This window comes from Aquarana catesbeiana, linkage group LG02, assembly GCF_042186555.1.
Source record: "Aquarana catesbeiana isolate 2022-GZ linkage group LG02, ASM4218655v1, whole genome shotgun sequence".
Lineage (NCBI taxonomy): Eukaryota > Metazoa > Chordata > Amphibia > Anura > Ranidae > Aquarana > Aquarana catesbeiana.
Genome location: NC_133325.1, coordinates 502,566,728 through 502,582,760, shown reverse-complemented (window position 1 = coordinate 502,582,760; position 16,033 = coordinate 502,566,728). Strand labels below are relative to the sequence as shown.

Sequence of the window (16,033 nt, the reverse complement as noted above, 5' to 3'; positions counted from 1 at the left end):
AATTACAAAAACTCAGATCAAAGTGGACTTCCTGTCTTTAACACAGTTAATATGTTTCCTGGATCATTAACTGATTTTCAGTTTTTGCCAACTGTAATTATTTAAATATTAATAATAAGCATACTCATTCATGAGTGGGTAATAATGCTGATGGTAGATGGATAATGGCCAGATACCCTCGTGCAAGGCCATCTCACAGGGAAATAATAATGGTTGCAAAAAAAAAATTCTAGCCTATAAAATACTTCTTATGAAAAATATAAATTATACCCATAAACCTCATCAACATTGTGCAATCCACCAAAATGAAAAGGCTCAGGCAATGATAATTTTCAGCATATGATTTTCATAGTGAATAGTAACCTTAAAATCTTTTCTGTAGAAAGTCCTTCAAATGCCAGGGCCCATATTCTGTTGATTGTAATACTCACCCACTACAATCCAAAATGAGACATAAAGTCTAAATACATAATATAATATACATAAAGAATGTATTAACATTGCATGTTCTTATATCTGCTGTTAACCTGCTTTTATCCAATGATCACTGTAAAGGGTTATCTACAGCAGCATCAACTCAAGTACAAGAGACAGTTATAGAAATTAAAACATATTTGTAAATTTTGATCTGAATTGTTGTATTCCTATATAAATAAATGTTAACACCAGTATTGCTTTGGATACAAAATACCCCTAATTGCAAGTTTTGTAATCTGCTTACACACTAGGAAGGCTAATGGTGGGACTACAAAAAGAGGAGCCCTGTTACCATTGCTCTTGTAGCAAAAGACTAAATAGCTTTAAAGGCATATAAACATGTATTCTGATATCTAGAAAGGCTAATTACACATTCATTTTTCAGATTGTGTCAACATTTTCATGTTTAAAAAAAATACATGTAGCATGTTATAGTTCTAACACATGATGGAAATGAAGTATAGACTGGATACAGAAGAAAAAATAGGCTCTGCTTCAATCATTTTTAATTCAATCGGTTGCTTTCTTTCCTTTTTTAAAACTTAATCAGTAAAAGTAGTTGGTTGATAATGGCAGCATGTCCATTTTCATCTATTCTATATATTTACAAGGCACTAATAAACACTCTATATATACAGTACATATAGCACTAATGCTAATTTACTGTAATTTTTTTTATAACTTATATTTTATCTTAAGCTGTAATGAGTTTGATCTCTTAATTTGTTTAAAACCCATTAGTCATTTTAATCATTAACCCTGACCAGTATGGCCTTTAGATAAAAGGGATCACTACCTGTAGTGAGTACTCTATTCTTTGAATTCCTCTCTTAAACAAATACTATTGCATAATCTACATATTCTCTTCAGTTCAGGTAATAACAGCTTTCCGTTCCCAGTGCGGACTAGCAGATGCTAATCCACTTTATGACTCTTCCAAACTTGACTTCACCTCAACACGTGTTCTAATCCAATGGCAATGGATTTTGTGCTGATCCGATTTCTTAACGGGCCCAAATTAGAATCCAGAAGTGGAAGGGGGAGATATTAAAAGGCCCCGACCCCTACAAAGGTCAGAAGCACCCTTAAAATGAACCTGTCATGATAGAAATATGGGAAATACCACAGCTGCCTTGTTTTTGAAGGAAACATTTTAGAAGTGTGCCTAGTGAACCACTACAACTTGTGCAGATAGCATGTGGCAGTGAAATCACTAGCTGCTATTAAAGTAAATATCTCCTAAACGATGCACATTTAGGAGATATTTACTGTACCTACAGGTAAGCCTTAATATAAAATTACCCATAGGTATAAATAAAAAAGGGGACTTTACTATCACTTTAAAAACCACACAACTATGGCATGACAGAAGACTCAATACATTGAAACCCAATCTTCCAAAACAAAAACCACAACGCAATTTTAATATTCCAGCATGCTACCATACTGACCATAGAAGTACAGTGCAAAGCTAATCTTCCAAAATGCACAGCATAAGATAGACAAACAAAACCAAAGAAAATTCCCAGCTCAACTTACTGACCAACCTGCAACCAATCAAATTATCCTGTCTAACAATATGTGTTAAAAACAGGGGTTTAGTTTGCACACATTTGCAAATACATGTGTAAGCTGCAGAGCCTCTTTGGTCGGTAAGTTGAGCTGGGAATTTTCTTTGTTTTGTTTGACATGCGTTGCCCTTCCATGTCCTCCTTGCTACAGATGTCAGTTATAGGTGAGGGCAGTGGCCTATTGTTCGTACAGCATAAGATAGAGCCTATGGTCTTATACAGTGAGGACGGAAAGTATTCAGACCCCTTAAATTTTTCACTCTTTGTATTGCAGCCATTTGCTAAAATCATTTAAGCTCATTTTTTCCTCATTAATGTACACACAGCACCCCATATTGACAGAAAAACAGAATTGTTGACATTTTTGCAGATTTATTAAAAAAGAAAAACTGAAATATCACATGGTCCTAAGTATTGAGACCCTTTGTTGTGACACTCATATATTTAACTCAGGTGCTGTCCATTTCTTCTGATCATCCTTGAGATGGTTCTACACCTTCATTTAAATCCAGCTGTGTTTGGTTATACTGATTGGACTTGATTAGGAAAGCCACACACATATCTATATAAGACCTTACAGCTCACAGTGCATGTCAGAGCAAATGAGAATCATGAGTTCAAAGGAACTGCCTGAAGAGCTCAGAGAGACACCTAAAAATGGCTGTCCACCAACGTTTACCATCCAACCTGACAGAACTGGAGAGGATCTGCAAGGAGGAATGGCAGAGGATCCCCAAATCCAGGTGTGAAAAACTTGTTGCATCTTTCCCAAAAAGACTCGTGGCTGTATTTGATCAAAAGGGTGCTTCTACTAAATACTGAGCAAAGGGTCTGAATACTTAGAGCCATGTGATATTTCAGTTTTTCTTTTTTAATAAATCTGCAAAAATGTCAACAATTCTGTGTTTTTCTGTCAATATGGGGTGCTGTGTGTACATTAATGAGGAAAAAAATGAACTTAAATGATTTTAGCAAATGGCTGCAATATAACAAAGAGTGAAAAATTTAAGGGGGTCTGAATACTTTCCGTTCCCACTGTATACATAGCTTGTATTCTTGAATATGTAGCAAACGTAACAAACCATATTCCACCACATTAACACAGCACATAATGCTAGTTTTTTTTTTTAATTTTGAACCCAATGATGCCCTCAAGCTGACAAAAATCAGTTCAATAGCCAACTGATTTCCTAAAATATAGTAATGCTGTATCCATTAGTAACATTTGCTGCATTTTTAATTATTATTAGCTCTTAAACTTGAACTGACATACATTGGGCAGTAGTGAACACATTCAAAAAAGTTGGCTTGCTATATGTGAATTGCAGTGACCAAACACACTCTGGCCAATGACCTTAGTTAATGACAGTTGGCAGTTGTGTTCAGATGGAGATGAAAGTCATAATGTTCAAAAAGGTGTATATAAAAAACTTGATTATATTATAGGTCAATGAACCTATATTTAGAAAAAATATTTTCTTTGCTAGAATACAATCCATGTGTAGACAAACCTAGTGAGGGATCTACTTTAAAACAATGAGGCTTCTATTTAGCTTCCATAATAAAATCTACTTATGTGGGGAAAAAGAGAAAAGAAAAAAAAAAATACAGTCCAGGTAATAAATAATAATAAACATTACCTGGCATACAGTACACTTTAGTGAGAAACTTGAACATTTATCAGATATGAGATGTAAACCAATATGCAATATGTAATAAGATAGGCAGGATACATAAACCTATATATATATATATATATATATATATATATATATATATATATATATATATATATATATATGTATATATATATATATATATATATATATATATTTATTTATTATTGACTACTGTACATCAAAGAAGACAGGCAGAGATATGACCGACATTTTATATTGTGATGTTTTTTTTTAATTTGTCTTTTTTTGTAATTTCAGATATCTTTTGCATTGCATTAAATACAGACATCACACAGCAGTCAACTGTATACATCAGACAGATAAGGCATCCACACACATACCAATAAAACAGTTTTCTCCTCTAGCTATGCAAATGCATGTGTTCTGGCCTCCATAAGGCTTTTCATTATGGTTGGATTAAACTTCATACACAGAATGAAAGCTAAAGTTTTCTAGCCACATGTACAAAATACAGTGACAAGTAGATTAGTTCACTCAAACCCAGATTTACATTGAATCAGGCCTATCCACTGTGATCTTATGTTCGCCAACTAACTCCACTGGGTGGACCAATGTGAATAAATTGGTAAAAGGAGCCTTTAGATCATGTTTCAGTTCATGTCCTGTTTACAGAGAGAGATGTGGGCCACCTTCACACTTATGCTCATTTCTGAAGTACACCCTCATCTATCCAAGCTGGCCGGACAGTCGATCACATGATTGTGTCATAAATTATATTGATGACATGGCAAAGAGCATTATGGATATTCTGCATTATCATGAACCACATAACCTTATTTCGTCTTTTGGCTGATACATGCAAAAAAGGAAATGGACTGATAAGGAGTTCAATTCACTTAGGGTTCCCTCACATGTGCACTGTGAAAAAGGACAAGATTTCAAAGAACAGATTCAGTGTGTTGAAGGTGTCCCACAGAAGATGCTTAACATAGCATAGCAGGTAATGTGCACCCAAAATGCTATGTATATGAGTTTGGGGGCAAACTATCAAAGCACATCACATATAACTGCATAAATTTAAGTAGACCTAAAGTGAAAAAATACCCCTTGCTGCTCCAGAAAAAATGGAAATCTGATGTGTTCAAATGCTTACTATTTAGTCTAGAGGCAGCACCTTTGCCATACACAGAGCCAACCTATGGCCTAGAAAAGCATAAGGCATGCATTTTCATACTGGTGAGCAACTGGTGTCCTCAGATCATCATATTATTGGCAAGAGTTGATTCTGAGCAGTGGAGTGGCCTGATGTAATACTGCTAGATCTGGATGGAAAACAAAAATCTTGGACAGGTGGACTATGGTTTATGTATATATTTTAAGGCTTAGCTTTCATTTGCAACTAGAAATCTAAGCCTGAGTTTGAGGTATGAAATAAATGACAACAGAATGTCATAAAAAAACACACAACCTTATTAAGCAGCCACAGGATCCTGATGCTCAGTTTGTCTGAAGCTTCAATAAATCCTCTAGCATTTAGACAGCTGATTGCTAATGCCACTGTTTTTAACAGATGAGTCCAACTGAAAAAGTCCGGTATTCACTAATTAGGAAGGAGCTAAGAAGTGTGTGGCTCTAGACTTTGATGTTTCTCTAGGAAGTCATATTATTATCTATCTACAATTTCTACAAAAAACAATTCCCACACTTAATATATCCCATAATTCAGGCAAAGTTGCCTAATCTATTGGATTTTATTAAGTGGAAGAGTTTATTTTATTTGAATAGGGTAAGGAACAACCTTAAAATCTGTTTTTAAAGATGTCTGGGTCCCCATTGAAATTTTGTCTCATTTACAGTCTCAGTAATCACAGATGAAGTAAAATGAAAATTACACAACAGGAGCTCAAACAACAAACCTTACCCTCAGTAAAACTTTAATATCAGGCCTTCAAGGTATAGTTCAGAACCAACAAGTTTCAGTTAAGAGTCTCCTCTCTTTGAGAAACAAGTATCTCTTAAAAATATGCAATCATTGTGTCCAAGGCAAATATAACAGGCCATGATAGAATCAAAATATCTAGCCTAATAAACCCCTCTATGTTTTTGTAGGGTTCTAATATATAATATGACAGCAGCCAATTTTCAAAGTGCCATTTAGTTATGGGAACTGTTTTCTGGAGTATCTTGTCCTATACAAACCATCATGGGCATGTCACAGGCAAATTCCAGGGTAAAGGAGTTAAATAAATCACAAGCACAGAGAAAAGTTCTGTAGGCTCAGGGAGGCGAGTTTCCAGTTGTAATTTCCTGTCGGGGTCGCTCTGAGATTTCCATCCTTTTGCCATCATTTTGTATCATGTAAACAATATGCTTCAGGTCCAGACTGCGGGTCAACACTTCCAAGAGAAGCTCATCTTTCTGAACACCTTCAATAAATTCTTCCAATGATAATTCACCTAATGAGAAGAGTTAAACATGAGATACATGTCATACAGCCAATAATACAATAGAAATCACTGCAAACAAATCCATGGCATGTAGGTGTAGCTATGGGATAATAATGAAGTCACGCAGATGCTTAGAAATACTTAGAAGCTTAGCAATTCATATGTACATTACCAATTTATGTTGCTGGTTGCATAGATATTCAAGTTTGTAAAAAATATCTGTTCAGATTTCCTCACAGAAATAGAAGATTCCTAAGACTAAGCTTTAACCTCCCTGGCGGTTTTCCCGAGTGTGGCTCGGGGTTAAAATTCAGGACCATTAGCGGTAACCCCGAGCCACACTCGGGATTACATCGCAGGATCCTGGTGTGGCTTTACTTACCTTGTCCCCAGGATCCTGCGATGTCCCCCGCTGTGTCTGCGGGCTCCGTCCTCCTCCGAAGCCTCTCCGTGCCAGGCTCCGTTCCCTGTGAGCGGCGCGACGCACGGGGGCGGAGCCTGGCGGCAAATTCAAAAAAGTGTAAAATCATAACACATACAGTACTGTAATCTTACAGATTACAGTACTGTATGAAATTATTTCACATCCCTTTTGTCCCCAGTGCTTTGTTCTATGCCCTGCATGCAGTTTTATGTTATATATACTGTTCTTTCTGCCTGGAAACTGGAGATTGTCCATAGCAACCAAAAAGTGTCCCTTTACATCAAAAGTGGCTTTAGACCAGCTAGAAAACAGCGATAGTAAATTAGAACACTTGCAGAATTGAGCGATAGTGAATCGTGGGGAAATTTATTTTATTATTAATTTTGTTTTGTTTTTTTTTAATTATTTATTTTTATTTATTATATTATAATTTATGCTTTTGTGTTTCAAACTTTATCATACCCGGGATATCTACTAGACTCTTGTTTGGACAGATTTAAGTGTGTTATTGTTAAGAATTACAGACCTACAATATAAAACGCCAAATTTCCATGCAAAATAATTGTACCGCTTTCAGCACCTAAAATCCGAAATAATCATACCGCCAGGGAGGTTAAAAGATTATCAAGAGCAACCTGAAATTGTGGCAACATCCCATAATTTCTGGTGCAACAGAGCCAATAAAAGATAAGGAAACTTTCAAAAATGTTTCTTTACCCATATGCCCCCAACCCTCTTCACTGAAGTATTCCTCTGGGGTTCTGCTGAGCACTTGTGGACACTGGGATGAATAAACTTGAGGCAGGTCTTGGTGGTAAGAGCTTAATTAGCATGGAGCTTCTCCAGCTCAGAAGGATAAGTGCAAAAGGTGAAGAAAGATTTGAACCTTTTTCTTAACTTTAGAGAAGAGTGATCTGAGGTCTGTCTTATTTATTCTCTGCTTTAAAGTCTGTGAACAAGTGCATGCACATTAATATATACATCCTGTTGCCAAGATGACAGTGATGAGCTTATAGTACAGTGTACTGTTTTAAAGATCTGTATTTTCTAATGGACCCATCAGGGCAGTAAATGAAGTAGTAAAAATGGGGCCTAGGAAAAAAAAACACTGCAATAGGGTGTAGACAAAATCTATAATCACTATATGCAATCTAACAGTTAGTCCAGCAGATGGAACTATTTCAACACTGTGCTCTGTTTTCATTTTGTTTGCCTAATTCTGTGCACAATGCTATAAACTGGGATTGTGACTGTACACTGAAGTGGTGAGCTGTGTTTTATGATGTCAGCAGGGGTCCCCATTCTACAGAAACCAGTCACTTTTTATGTGAACCACATCTGTTTCTTTGGGGAGAGTGGGTTAAGGCCTTGCTTGAGGAGCTTAGTATTTTAGGGGGCAGGTTACAAATGTGCAAACGGATGGAGAGTTATAGTAGAATATGTTGTGTTGGGGCTCATAATATGGTGCTTGGGGATAAAATGTGCAGTTGGAGGGATATGGTAAATGCTGTTTGAAAGAATATGTAAACCCAGCATTTGATATTCCTGATATGTGCCTGTTGTACTATGTACTTGTATGAAAAAGTATCCTGTTTAAAAACTGACCACACTAATCAGGATAGCACACTGTGGTCAGTTCTCTAGCTATGATGGGAACTCCGCCTACACTCCTCCAGAACTTCTGTTCAATCTCTATTAGATTTGTCAGCAACTACAGTGCCTTGAAAAAGTATTCATACCCCTTGACATTTGATTGTATAGAATACATGGCCAGCTTAATACTAGCTTAATGGTAGCTAAAGGGGCTTACATATAATTTATAGGAAAGAGAAAGTGAAACTTCTATTTAAGATACTGTAAAAGAGTTCAAAGATGACTCACCATCCCCATTAATGTCTATTTTATCAAAAACCATATCAGTGAATTCTTCTGCAGTCATCTCATCATTACATCTGTTAATAGCCCGAATAGCCTGAAAGAAAATAGAAACATTTTAATGAATCAAAAATATTAGTGTATTCTTAATTACAATAGGCAGGCATTTCTTAAAGTGTGACAACAGTCTTTGTACTAATGGTCAACACAGAAGAACATTATGACAACAGCACTTCAATTGTGTCTAATCTCCTCTCCTCTTTCAAGAACCTTCTCTAACAGTTTATTTTTAAATCAAATTTACTTCATATGTGTTCATTTTGATGTCTCACATCTGATCTCTGTCTCCAATAAAGGAAGATAGTATCAGAATGTCAACATTTTTGTATACATGAATGTCTGACATCACTGACTCTTCTTTGTTAAACCTAACTGCTGTAGTAACTGCAATTTGCTTAGTGTGAAACCAGAGATATTGCTGAAGGCACATGCCAGCAAAGTAACTCATTTTACAAGTATTTTAGAAAATCATCGTTATGCTCAGTGGGTAGTCGTTTATCCAAATTGGAAAAGTTTAAGATGCGGAATAAAGCTTGCTTTGTAAATAAATGTGTTTTCAGTTGAACATTAAAAACTTCCTGAAAGTTGTATTATCATTCTTCAGTTTGGTCTACTGTTTCACCATCCCACATGTGAATACATGTGATAGGGTTGTGGTTTGGAGGATGATCGACTCAAATTTAAAGAAGAAAACCACAATTGTATCTGCCAGAAAGATCAAACACAATCGATATTCATCAAGGTTGTTGCTGTAAAGACCACTACTACTACATCAATTCATTAAGTTCTGTGAGTTACTTAGCAATTATTCTTATTTTTACCTAATCATGATTTTCACATCCATGTTCAATTCATAAAATGAAAAAAAATTGCATTATGGTGGAATGTTTGTTTATGAAATAAATAATACTTTTTTAATAAGCCTTTTTTCTTCACCTGGATTGGCTCCTTTTGATTGTTCTCTTCAATACACATTTTTACATAAACATACTGCGAACACTGGCTAGTTATATTTTTAGAAGCAAATGCCAGCATAATAATAATCATTTTGAATTGACTTTTATATACAGAATACTCTAAAAATCTATAGTATAACATGCCATCAATAGATTAACTAGGAATTAACCCGGGAGGCAACTAGGAGGGTAAATGTTCAATATAAATTATAATCCATTATATTATGTATTGTCTAAAAAATATTGACATAGGTTCAAACATTTTAGGATAAAAAGTATTACAATTAAAAAAAATTTACAGATAAAAAACAAATTCCCAGAATTTCTCACCTTAATTATATTGAGGAGCTCTCCTCTGTCAATACAGCCATTTCCATCGACATCATATAACTTAAAGTACCACCTTAGCTTCTGTTCCACTTTCCCTTTCAGGACCAAGCTCAAAGCCGCCACATACTCCATGAAATCCATGTACCCATCCTGGAAAATGTAAAGTACAATTCATTCTACACAATTTGAAGGCATTTATCCTGAAGCAAAGCTTTAAAAAAAAAAAGTAACTATAACATTATTAAAATATTATTCATGATATTACCGTCTGTTGTAACACTAAGCATGCTATCGGGCTTGCATCTGCAAAGTAAGCACCAAGAGGCGCTTGAACATAATTTTTGCAATCTGTATGAGTGCCTGGAGAAATTATGAAAATCTCTACTCCTCTAAGTGTATATTCTCTACATTTTGTATAGTTGGGAAAAGTTAGAGCCAATCTCAGATTTTTTCTGGTGTATATAATACTTTTTTAGTAGAGTAGGGGAGAATAGAACCTTATTAGCTCAGGTCTACATTGCAGGTTTTGCCTCACTTGCCTGTCTGGCAAAACCATTTTCAGCAGGAAAGCAAGGGAAAATGTCTCTAATGGAGCTGCAGGTGGTGGTAACAATCTGACAGGGGTTGTAATAATTTCCTATTGTACTGTATTTAAAGTGATTGTAAAGACTCGCTTTTTTTTTTTTTAATAACAAACATTTAATGCTTACCTCCTCTGTGCAGTCTGCATCCTCCTCTTCTTGGGTCCCTCTTTGCTGCTCCTGGCCTTTCCTCCCCATCGAGTGACCCCTCAGCCAGCAGCTCTCTATGGGGGCACTCGAGCCGAGTCAGAGCTCTGTGTATCCATTCAGACATGGAGCCCCGACCTGGCCCCACCCCCTCTCTCCCTGATTAGCTGACTGACTTTGATTGACATCCCTGGGAGCCAACAGTGCCGCTGCTCTGCCTCAGCCAATCAGGAGGAGTGTGCTGGATAGCTGAGGGGATTGTGGACATCGCTGGAGAGAGAAGGAGCTCAGGTAGGTGATTGGGGGGTGCTGGGAAGGCTGCTACACACAGGTTTTTTATCTTAATGAATAGAATGCATTAAGATAAAAAACCTTCTGCCCTTACTTTAAAACATAACGTTTTTGCAGGACATATACAATACTTTAATCAACGCTTATCCCTGCCCCTTTCTGCCTCCAGCATATTACAACTGATTGTTGAAACCATCCATCATAGGTATGGGTCAACAAGAAAAAAAATTACATGGGATTTACATGACATGATTATTCACTGTTTGATTTTCTTGAACACTTGCATGCAGTTTAGACTGATCTGCAGAGAATTATAGAATTAAGGAATGTATTTGACTGTGACTCATTATTTGTATGACTCTATTTAGATTCCATATATCTGCATGCGGATGTTCAGTCCAGTATAAGAGAAAACACATTTCACCTGGTGTTCAAGTTGATTTAGTCATATCTTAGGGGAGTGAACATATAGTCTGGAACATAGTGACTTGCAGTGAATATCAGTAGGGCTGGATGTGAAAAATGTCTTGCTGCAGGAGTCTGTTTTTTTAAAAAGTTCTACTTTTCTGGCAATTCCAATAAATTAAGCTGTGTACATGGGCATCCGCAGAACTTTTTTCAGGGGGAGGGGGGGGCATCATTTTAGGGTCACCCATGCACCGCCCCTTTTCAACAATGTCATTATCACATTATCATGGTCAGAGACTGCAGACGTAGTACAGTCCCTATGATAGGTAATGGATAATGGCCAACAGGCCCTTTTACCAGACCCAGTGAAACTTCAGTAGTGATCCCTCCGGCTGGACAATCGCTCACTCTGGTTTCCCCGGGGGCAACTCTGGTCAGTAGTGTAGAATATCTGTACCCTGGTAGTGGCTCAGTCTTTCTCTCTCTGGTGGTGCTGGGCAGCGTGGCTCTCTCTGGTGGTGCTGGGCAGCGTGGCTCTCTCTCTGGTGGCGCTGGGTAGCTTTGCTCTCTCTCTGGCTTTGGCCCAGCACACTCCTTATTCTTTTTCCTGTAGCGCTCTCTCCCTCAGCTTTTTTCTCAGGCTGCAGTCTCTCAATCTCTCTCTTGATCGAGCTGTAGCCTCCTCCCTGTGGAAAATGGGGCCGCCGATCTTTGAGACTACATGTCCCATGATGCTCTCCTCTCCTATACTCTTTTGATTGGCCCTCAGTTATGGCTAATAGGGAAAGAACAGAGGGGGCAGGAAGCTGGGCGGGGAACCTGGTGAGAGCCGCCGTCTTTTCTCCCTGACAGGAGAAAGGGGTGTGGGAGGGGGAAACATCTGATAGCCCGCAGAGAGCCTTTCTCCTGTCACAGCGCTGCCGATTTTTCTGCTGGACTGAGCAGGGAAAAGAGCCCGAAGTCACACTACACTGATGGGGGGGCTTGACAGCACCTTGATGGTGTCACCCCAACTGTGCTGAATTTAAGATCTGATTCCTGATTCCGCGGGGCATTTGAACCCCCTTGCCCCTAACTGCGGACGCCCATGGCTATGTAGTGATATGTATATAAGTAAAGAATCAGAAAGGTACTATTTCATTCATTGCCTTTAGTTGAAGACAGGTTATATTTATTAGAAGGTACGTTTGATTAAATGCTATGGCTTACAAACCACATATGGTTGCATAAACTGCAGTAAATCAATCAATAGTTGAACTTGATGGGCTTTTCAACCCCATTCGCAGTGTACACTAAATGGTCAAATGATTGTGGACACTTGACTATCACACACACTACATAGCTAAAGCATGTGGGCATCCTTCCAAAATAATGAGTTCAGGTGTTTCCAGTTAAGAGTATAGTTAAAGATATTAAAGATAAATGTGGATTTCCAATCTTGAGGCAACAGTTTAGGCATGCTATTCACCTGTGTACAAAGCCGTGGTATAATGAGTTCAGTATGGAGGAACTCCTGTATGGCTTGATAGGAGGAGCGGCAAGGGAGGCCGAGACTGAGCTTCCCGATCCTCAGCCAAACTGTAAATCGACACTGGGAACTGGTCACACTGATTACACCTAAAGTGAAAGCACAGTGTGTGCTGTGCTCTCTGCCTCCCCCTACAGTGCAGTACCCAGCAGGAAGCTAAAGTAAAGGACTGCCGATTTTTAAAAGGCTATCTGTATTTATGTGTGTTTATATGTGTGTGCATATATGGGTATGTGTGTGCATGTATGTGTGTGTGTGCATGTATTATGTGTGTGTGTGCGTGCATATATGTGTGTGTGTGTGTATGTATATGTGAGTGTGCATGTATGTGTGTGTGCATGTATGTGTGTGTATGTATGTATGTGCATATATGTATGTGTGTGCATGTATGTGTGTGTGTGTGTGTGTGTTTGTGTGCATGTATTTATGTGTGTGTGTGTGTGCATGTATGTATGTGAGTGCATATGTATGTGTGTGTACGCGCATGTATGTGTATGTGCATGTATGCATGTGTTTATATGTGTGTGCATATGTGCATTTATATATGTGTGTGTTTAAATATGTGTGTGTGTGTGTGTGTATATACAGTATATGTGTGTGTGTTACCCTGTTTCCCCAAAAATAAGACCTAGCGTGATTGTCAGTGATGGCTGAAATATAAGCCCTACCCCCCAAATAAGCCCTACCCTGTTTCCCTGAAAAAAAGCCCCACCCTGAAAATAAGACCTACAAGGACTTTAACTAGGGCTTATTTGGGGGGTAGGGCTTATATTGCAGCCATCACCGACAATCACACTAGGTCTTATTTTCGGGGAAACAGGGTATGTATGTGTATGTATGCGTGTATGTGCGTAAGTGTGTTCACTTGTATGCATGCATATTTTATGTATGCGCTTTTAATCCTGACCCCTATATGTGTACAATCAGAACTGATTTTTTTTTCTCGCTTGTTCATAGTACCAGCGAAAAAATGCTGTTCCTCTGAAAAGCAATCTGAGCATGCATCGCTTTTCAGAGGCATTTGACAGCCGGTAAAGAGGCAACATGTTGCCTCCTGACCGCCTGTCCATTTTCCTCCAGTGGGAAATGGAGAAATCTGTTCCTTTGTATGCAGCCACTCACTTGTGACTGGGCTCTGGCATTCCGCCACCAGGCTCGAAGGAAAGGGCCCTGTCCGGGGGTCAGGGGGGCCCTTCATGGTTTTATGCATCGGGGCCCTGAAGGTTCTAGTTATGCCACTGTTTTATATCATATCATCTTATAATTATGGCATATGGCGCCATGGTTTTATGATTGTGGTTCAAACCTTTTTGTAGCTCAAGCATCAGTGTAGGTCACACAAACCAATGTATGTAAACATATAAAGATTTAAGGCTTGCCATTTGTGCTTGTATGTTTTCTAATTAGTAATGAACTAATTGATTTAAAACCATGTTTTTTGGCAAATTATAAATATTTCTATTCTCCTTAAAATACTTGTATGCATAAAGATAAAATCCCAATCATACAATTAATGAATCATGAGTTACTGGCTTCCTAGCGTCTTTGCTTTACTATAGATCAAACAGATCCAAGTTGAAATATTTTAACAAATTAAAATTGCCAATCAGTAAATCTTCAGATCTGTTCATCACTAGAACAATGTAAAAACTGTATTTTGAATCCATTTACATAGTAAGAACTTTTAGTTGCTTTTTACAGGTAATTTCAATGTTAACATGTAAAATACTCTTTTTACATAATAGTAACAACAAATATAGATTGCTTTCTATTTAAAAGTCAGACTAAATGTGAAACTCAAACCTAGTGCAGCATAGTATATATAGTATCTGAACAGAACCTGTATCATTTGTTGTTATGGCAGTCTACATTCTTTGTCAGACAAACTAGTTGTACCACTCAAGGTTATATGGCGCTAAATAAACGAAACGAAGCACAGGTATTCAATATATTGTGGAATGTCATAAGCAGGTATATATGATTTACCTTGTTAAAGTCAAATGTGTCAAACATTTGTTCAATATATTGGTTAGATGCCGGGCTGAGGTTCTTGAGGCCGAAGAATTGCTTGAATTCATGCTGAGTAAGTTGACCAGATGGACACTCGGTCATAAATTTTTTATACCATCTATGAATTTCTGTAGCACTTAGTTCTTCAACAGTTTTTCCATCCATGTTCCCCATGGTTTGTTCTTTTTTTTGTTCGTAAAAGACACTTAAAGAGTTCTGAAAGTTTTTTTTTCTTAATCCTTATAAAAGGAAAAAAAATGAATCAGATTTACTAAGGCAAAAAGCTAATCCTTTTCAATAAATAAAAGTCCCCAATCCTTGGAGTAGATGCTTTGCAAATAACGATGTAGAGCTTCAGTTATTCCAGTGTGTGTTCTTCTAAGGTCTAAGTACAAAGTTATTGCTAGGTCAAGAACGTTCCTTTTTGAGAAGCAGAGGAAGTCACTGTTGACCAATCACAGAGTATTAGCTAGGAAAACCCCTCGTGTCCATACAGGTGGGACTCCAATAGAGGGAAAACAAACATACATAGGACAAAAAAAAAACTTGGTAACGATCTCTAGTGATTAAGGAGAAACAAGATTAAAGGAGGTGGTGTAGGATGCCACTCAAAAGATTTGTAATCTTTTAATCAGGATCTGGCTCTGACGTTGTTCATGTCCTACGAATGCTCTATCTATAGCACTTTCAATAAAATTAGCACTGCTTTTTTCTCTGCCTTGACAATGATTACTAAAATGGCTTCACTGGTTCGAAGCCAGGACTTACATAAGCTGCACAATGGGCAGGCTGACTTGTAGCCACACTAAGTACTTTAACTTTTAAAACTGAATTCAGAGATAGAGTGGGACTTCAAGAAAAACAGTTACATAATGAATGGAATTGATAGTAACTCCATATTAACCAACATCAAGCGTTTCTACTTTATTTATTTGCCGATACAGAGGAAGACAGATTTCATTAAAGAACCAAATTGCTGGATGACATGGATCATTCCATAGATAATGTAGCACTAGTATTGTATGTTGAGCGATACTGGGAACTTTTGAACCTGAAATACTAAATTGTAGTTTAAAGTTCTTGGCATACAATTCATTAGATATTTCAACTACTGAATAGACATTAAAGCAGAGTTCCACCCAAAATAGGAACTTCCACATGTCTGGATCCCCCCCCCCCCATTCGGTGTCACATTTGGCACCTTTCAGAGGGGAGGGGGAAGCAGATACCTGTCTAATACAGGTATTTGCTCCCACTTCCGGCGAAAGATCACCGCAGTATCCGCAGC

General features: G+C 37.7%; 1 protein-coding gene across 1 annotated transcript; it reads right to left on the bottom strand.

Annotated features, from left to right (window-relative positions):
• Positions 1–3,908: 3,908 nt before the first annotated feature.
• GUCA1A (guanylate cyclase activator 1A) lies at positions 3,909–15,309 on the bottom strand. Its single transcript, XM_073615750.1, has 4 exons — positions 14,722–15,309; positions 9,781–9,930; positions 8,441–8,531; positions 3,909–6,144 (listed from the first exon to the last, which is right to left on the bottom strand). The coding sequence occupies exons 1-4, from the start codon at positions 14,917–14,919 to the stop codon at positions 5,966–5,968; spliced, it is 618 nt and encodes a 205-aa protein (XP_073471851.1). The 5' UTR covers positions 14,920–15,309; the 3' UTR covers positions 3,909–5,965.
• Positions 15,310–16,033: the final 724 nt, after the last annotated feature.

Bases quoted from the DNA above. Each gene is read 5' to 3' on its own strand.
- GUCA1A (XM_073615750.1), bottom strand. From the start codon at position 14,919: ATGGGGAACATGGATGGAAAAACTGTTGAAGAACTAAGTGCTACAGAA. The intron at 9,931-14,721 runs GTAAATCATATA...TACATTTTCCAG, and splicing joins ACACATTTGACTTTAACAAG to GATGGGTACATGGATTTCAT. The intron at 6,145-8,440 runs GTGAGTCATCTT...TCTTCTCATTAG, and splicing joins AATAGACATTAATGGGGATG to GTGAATTATCATTGGAAGAA.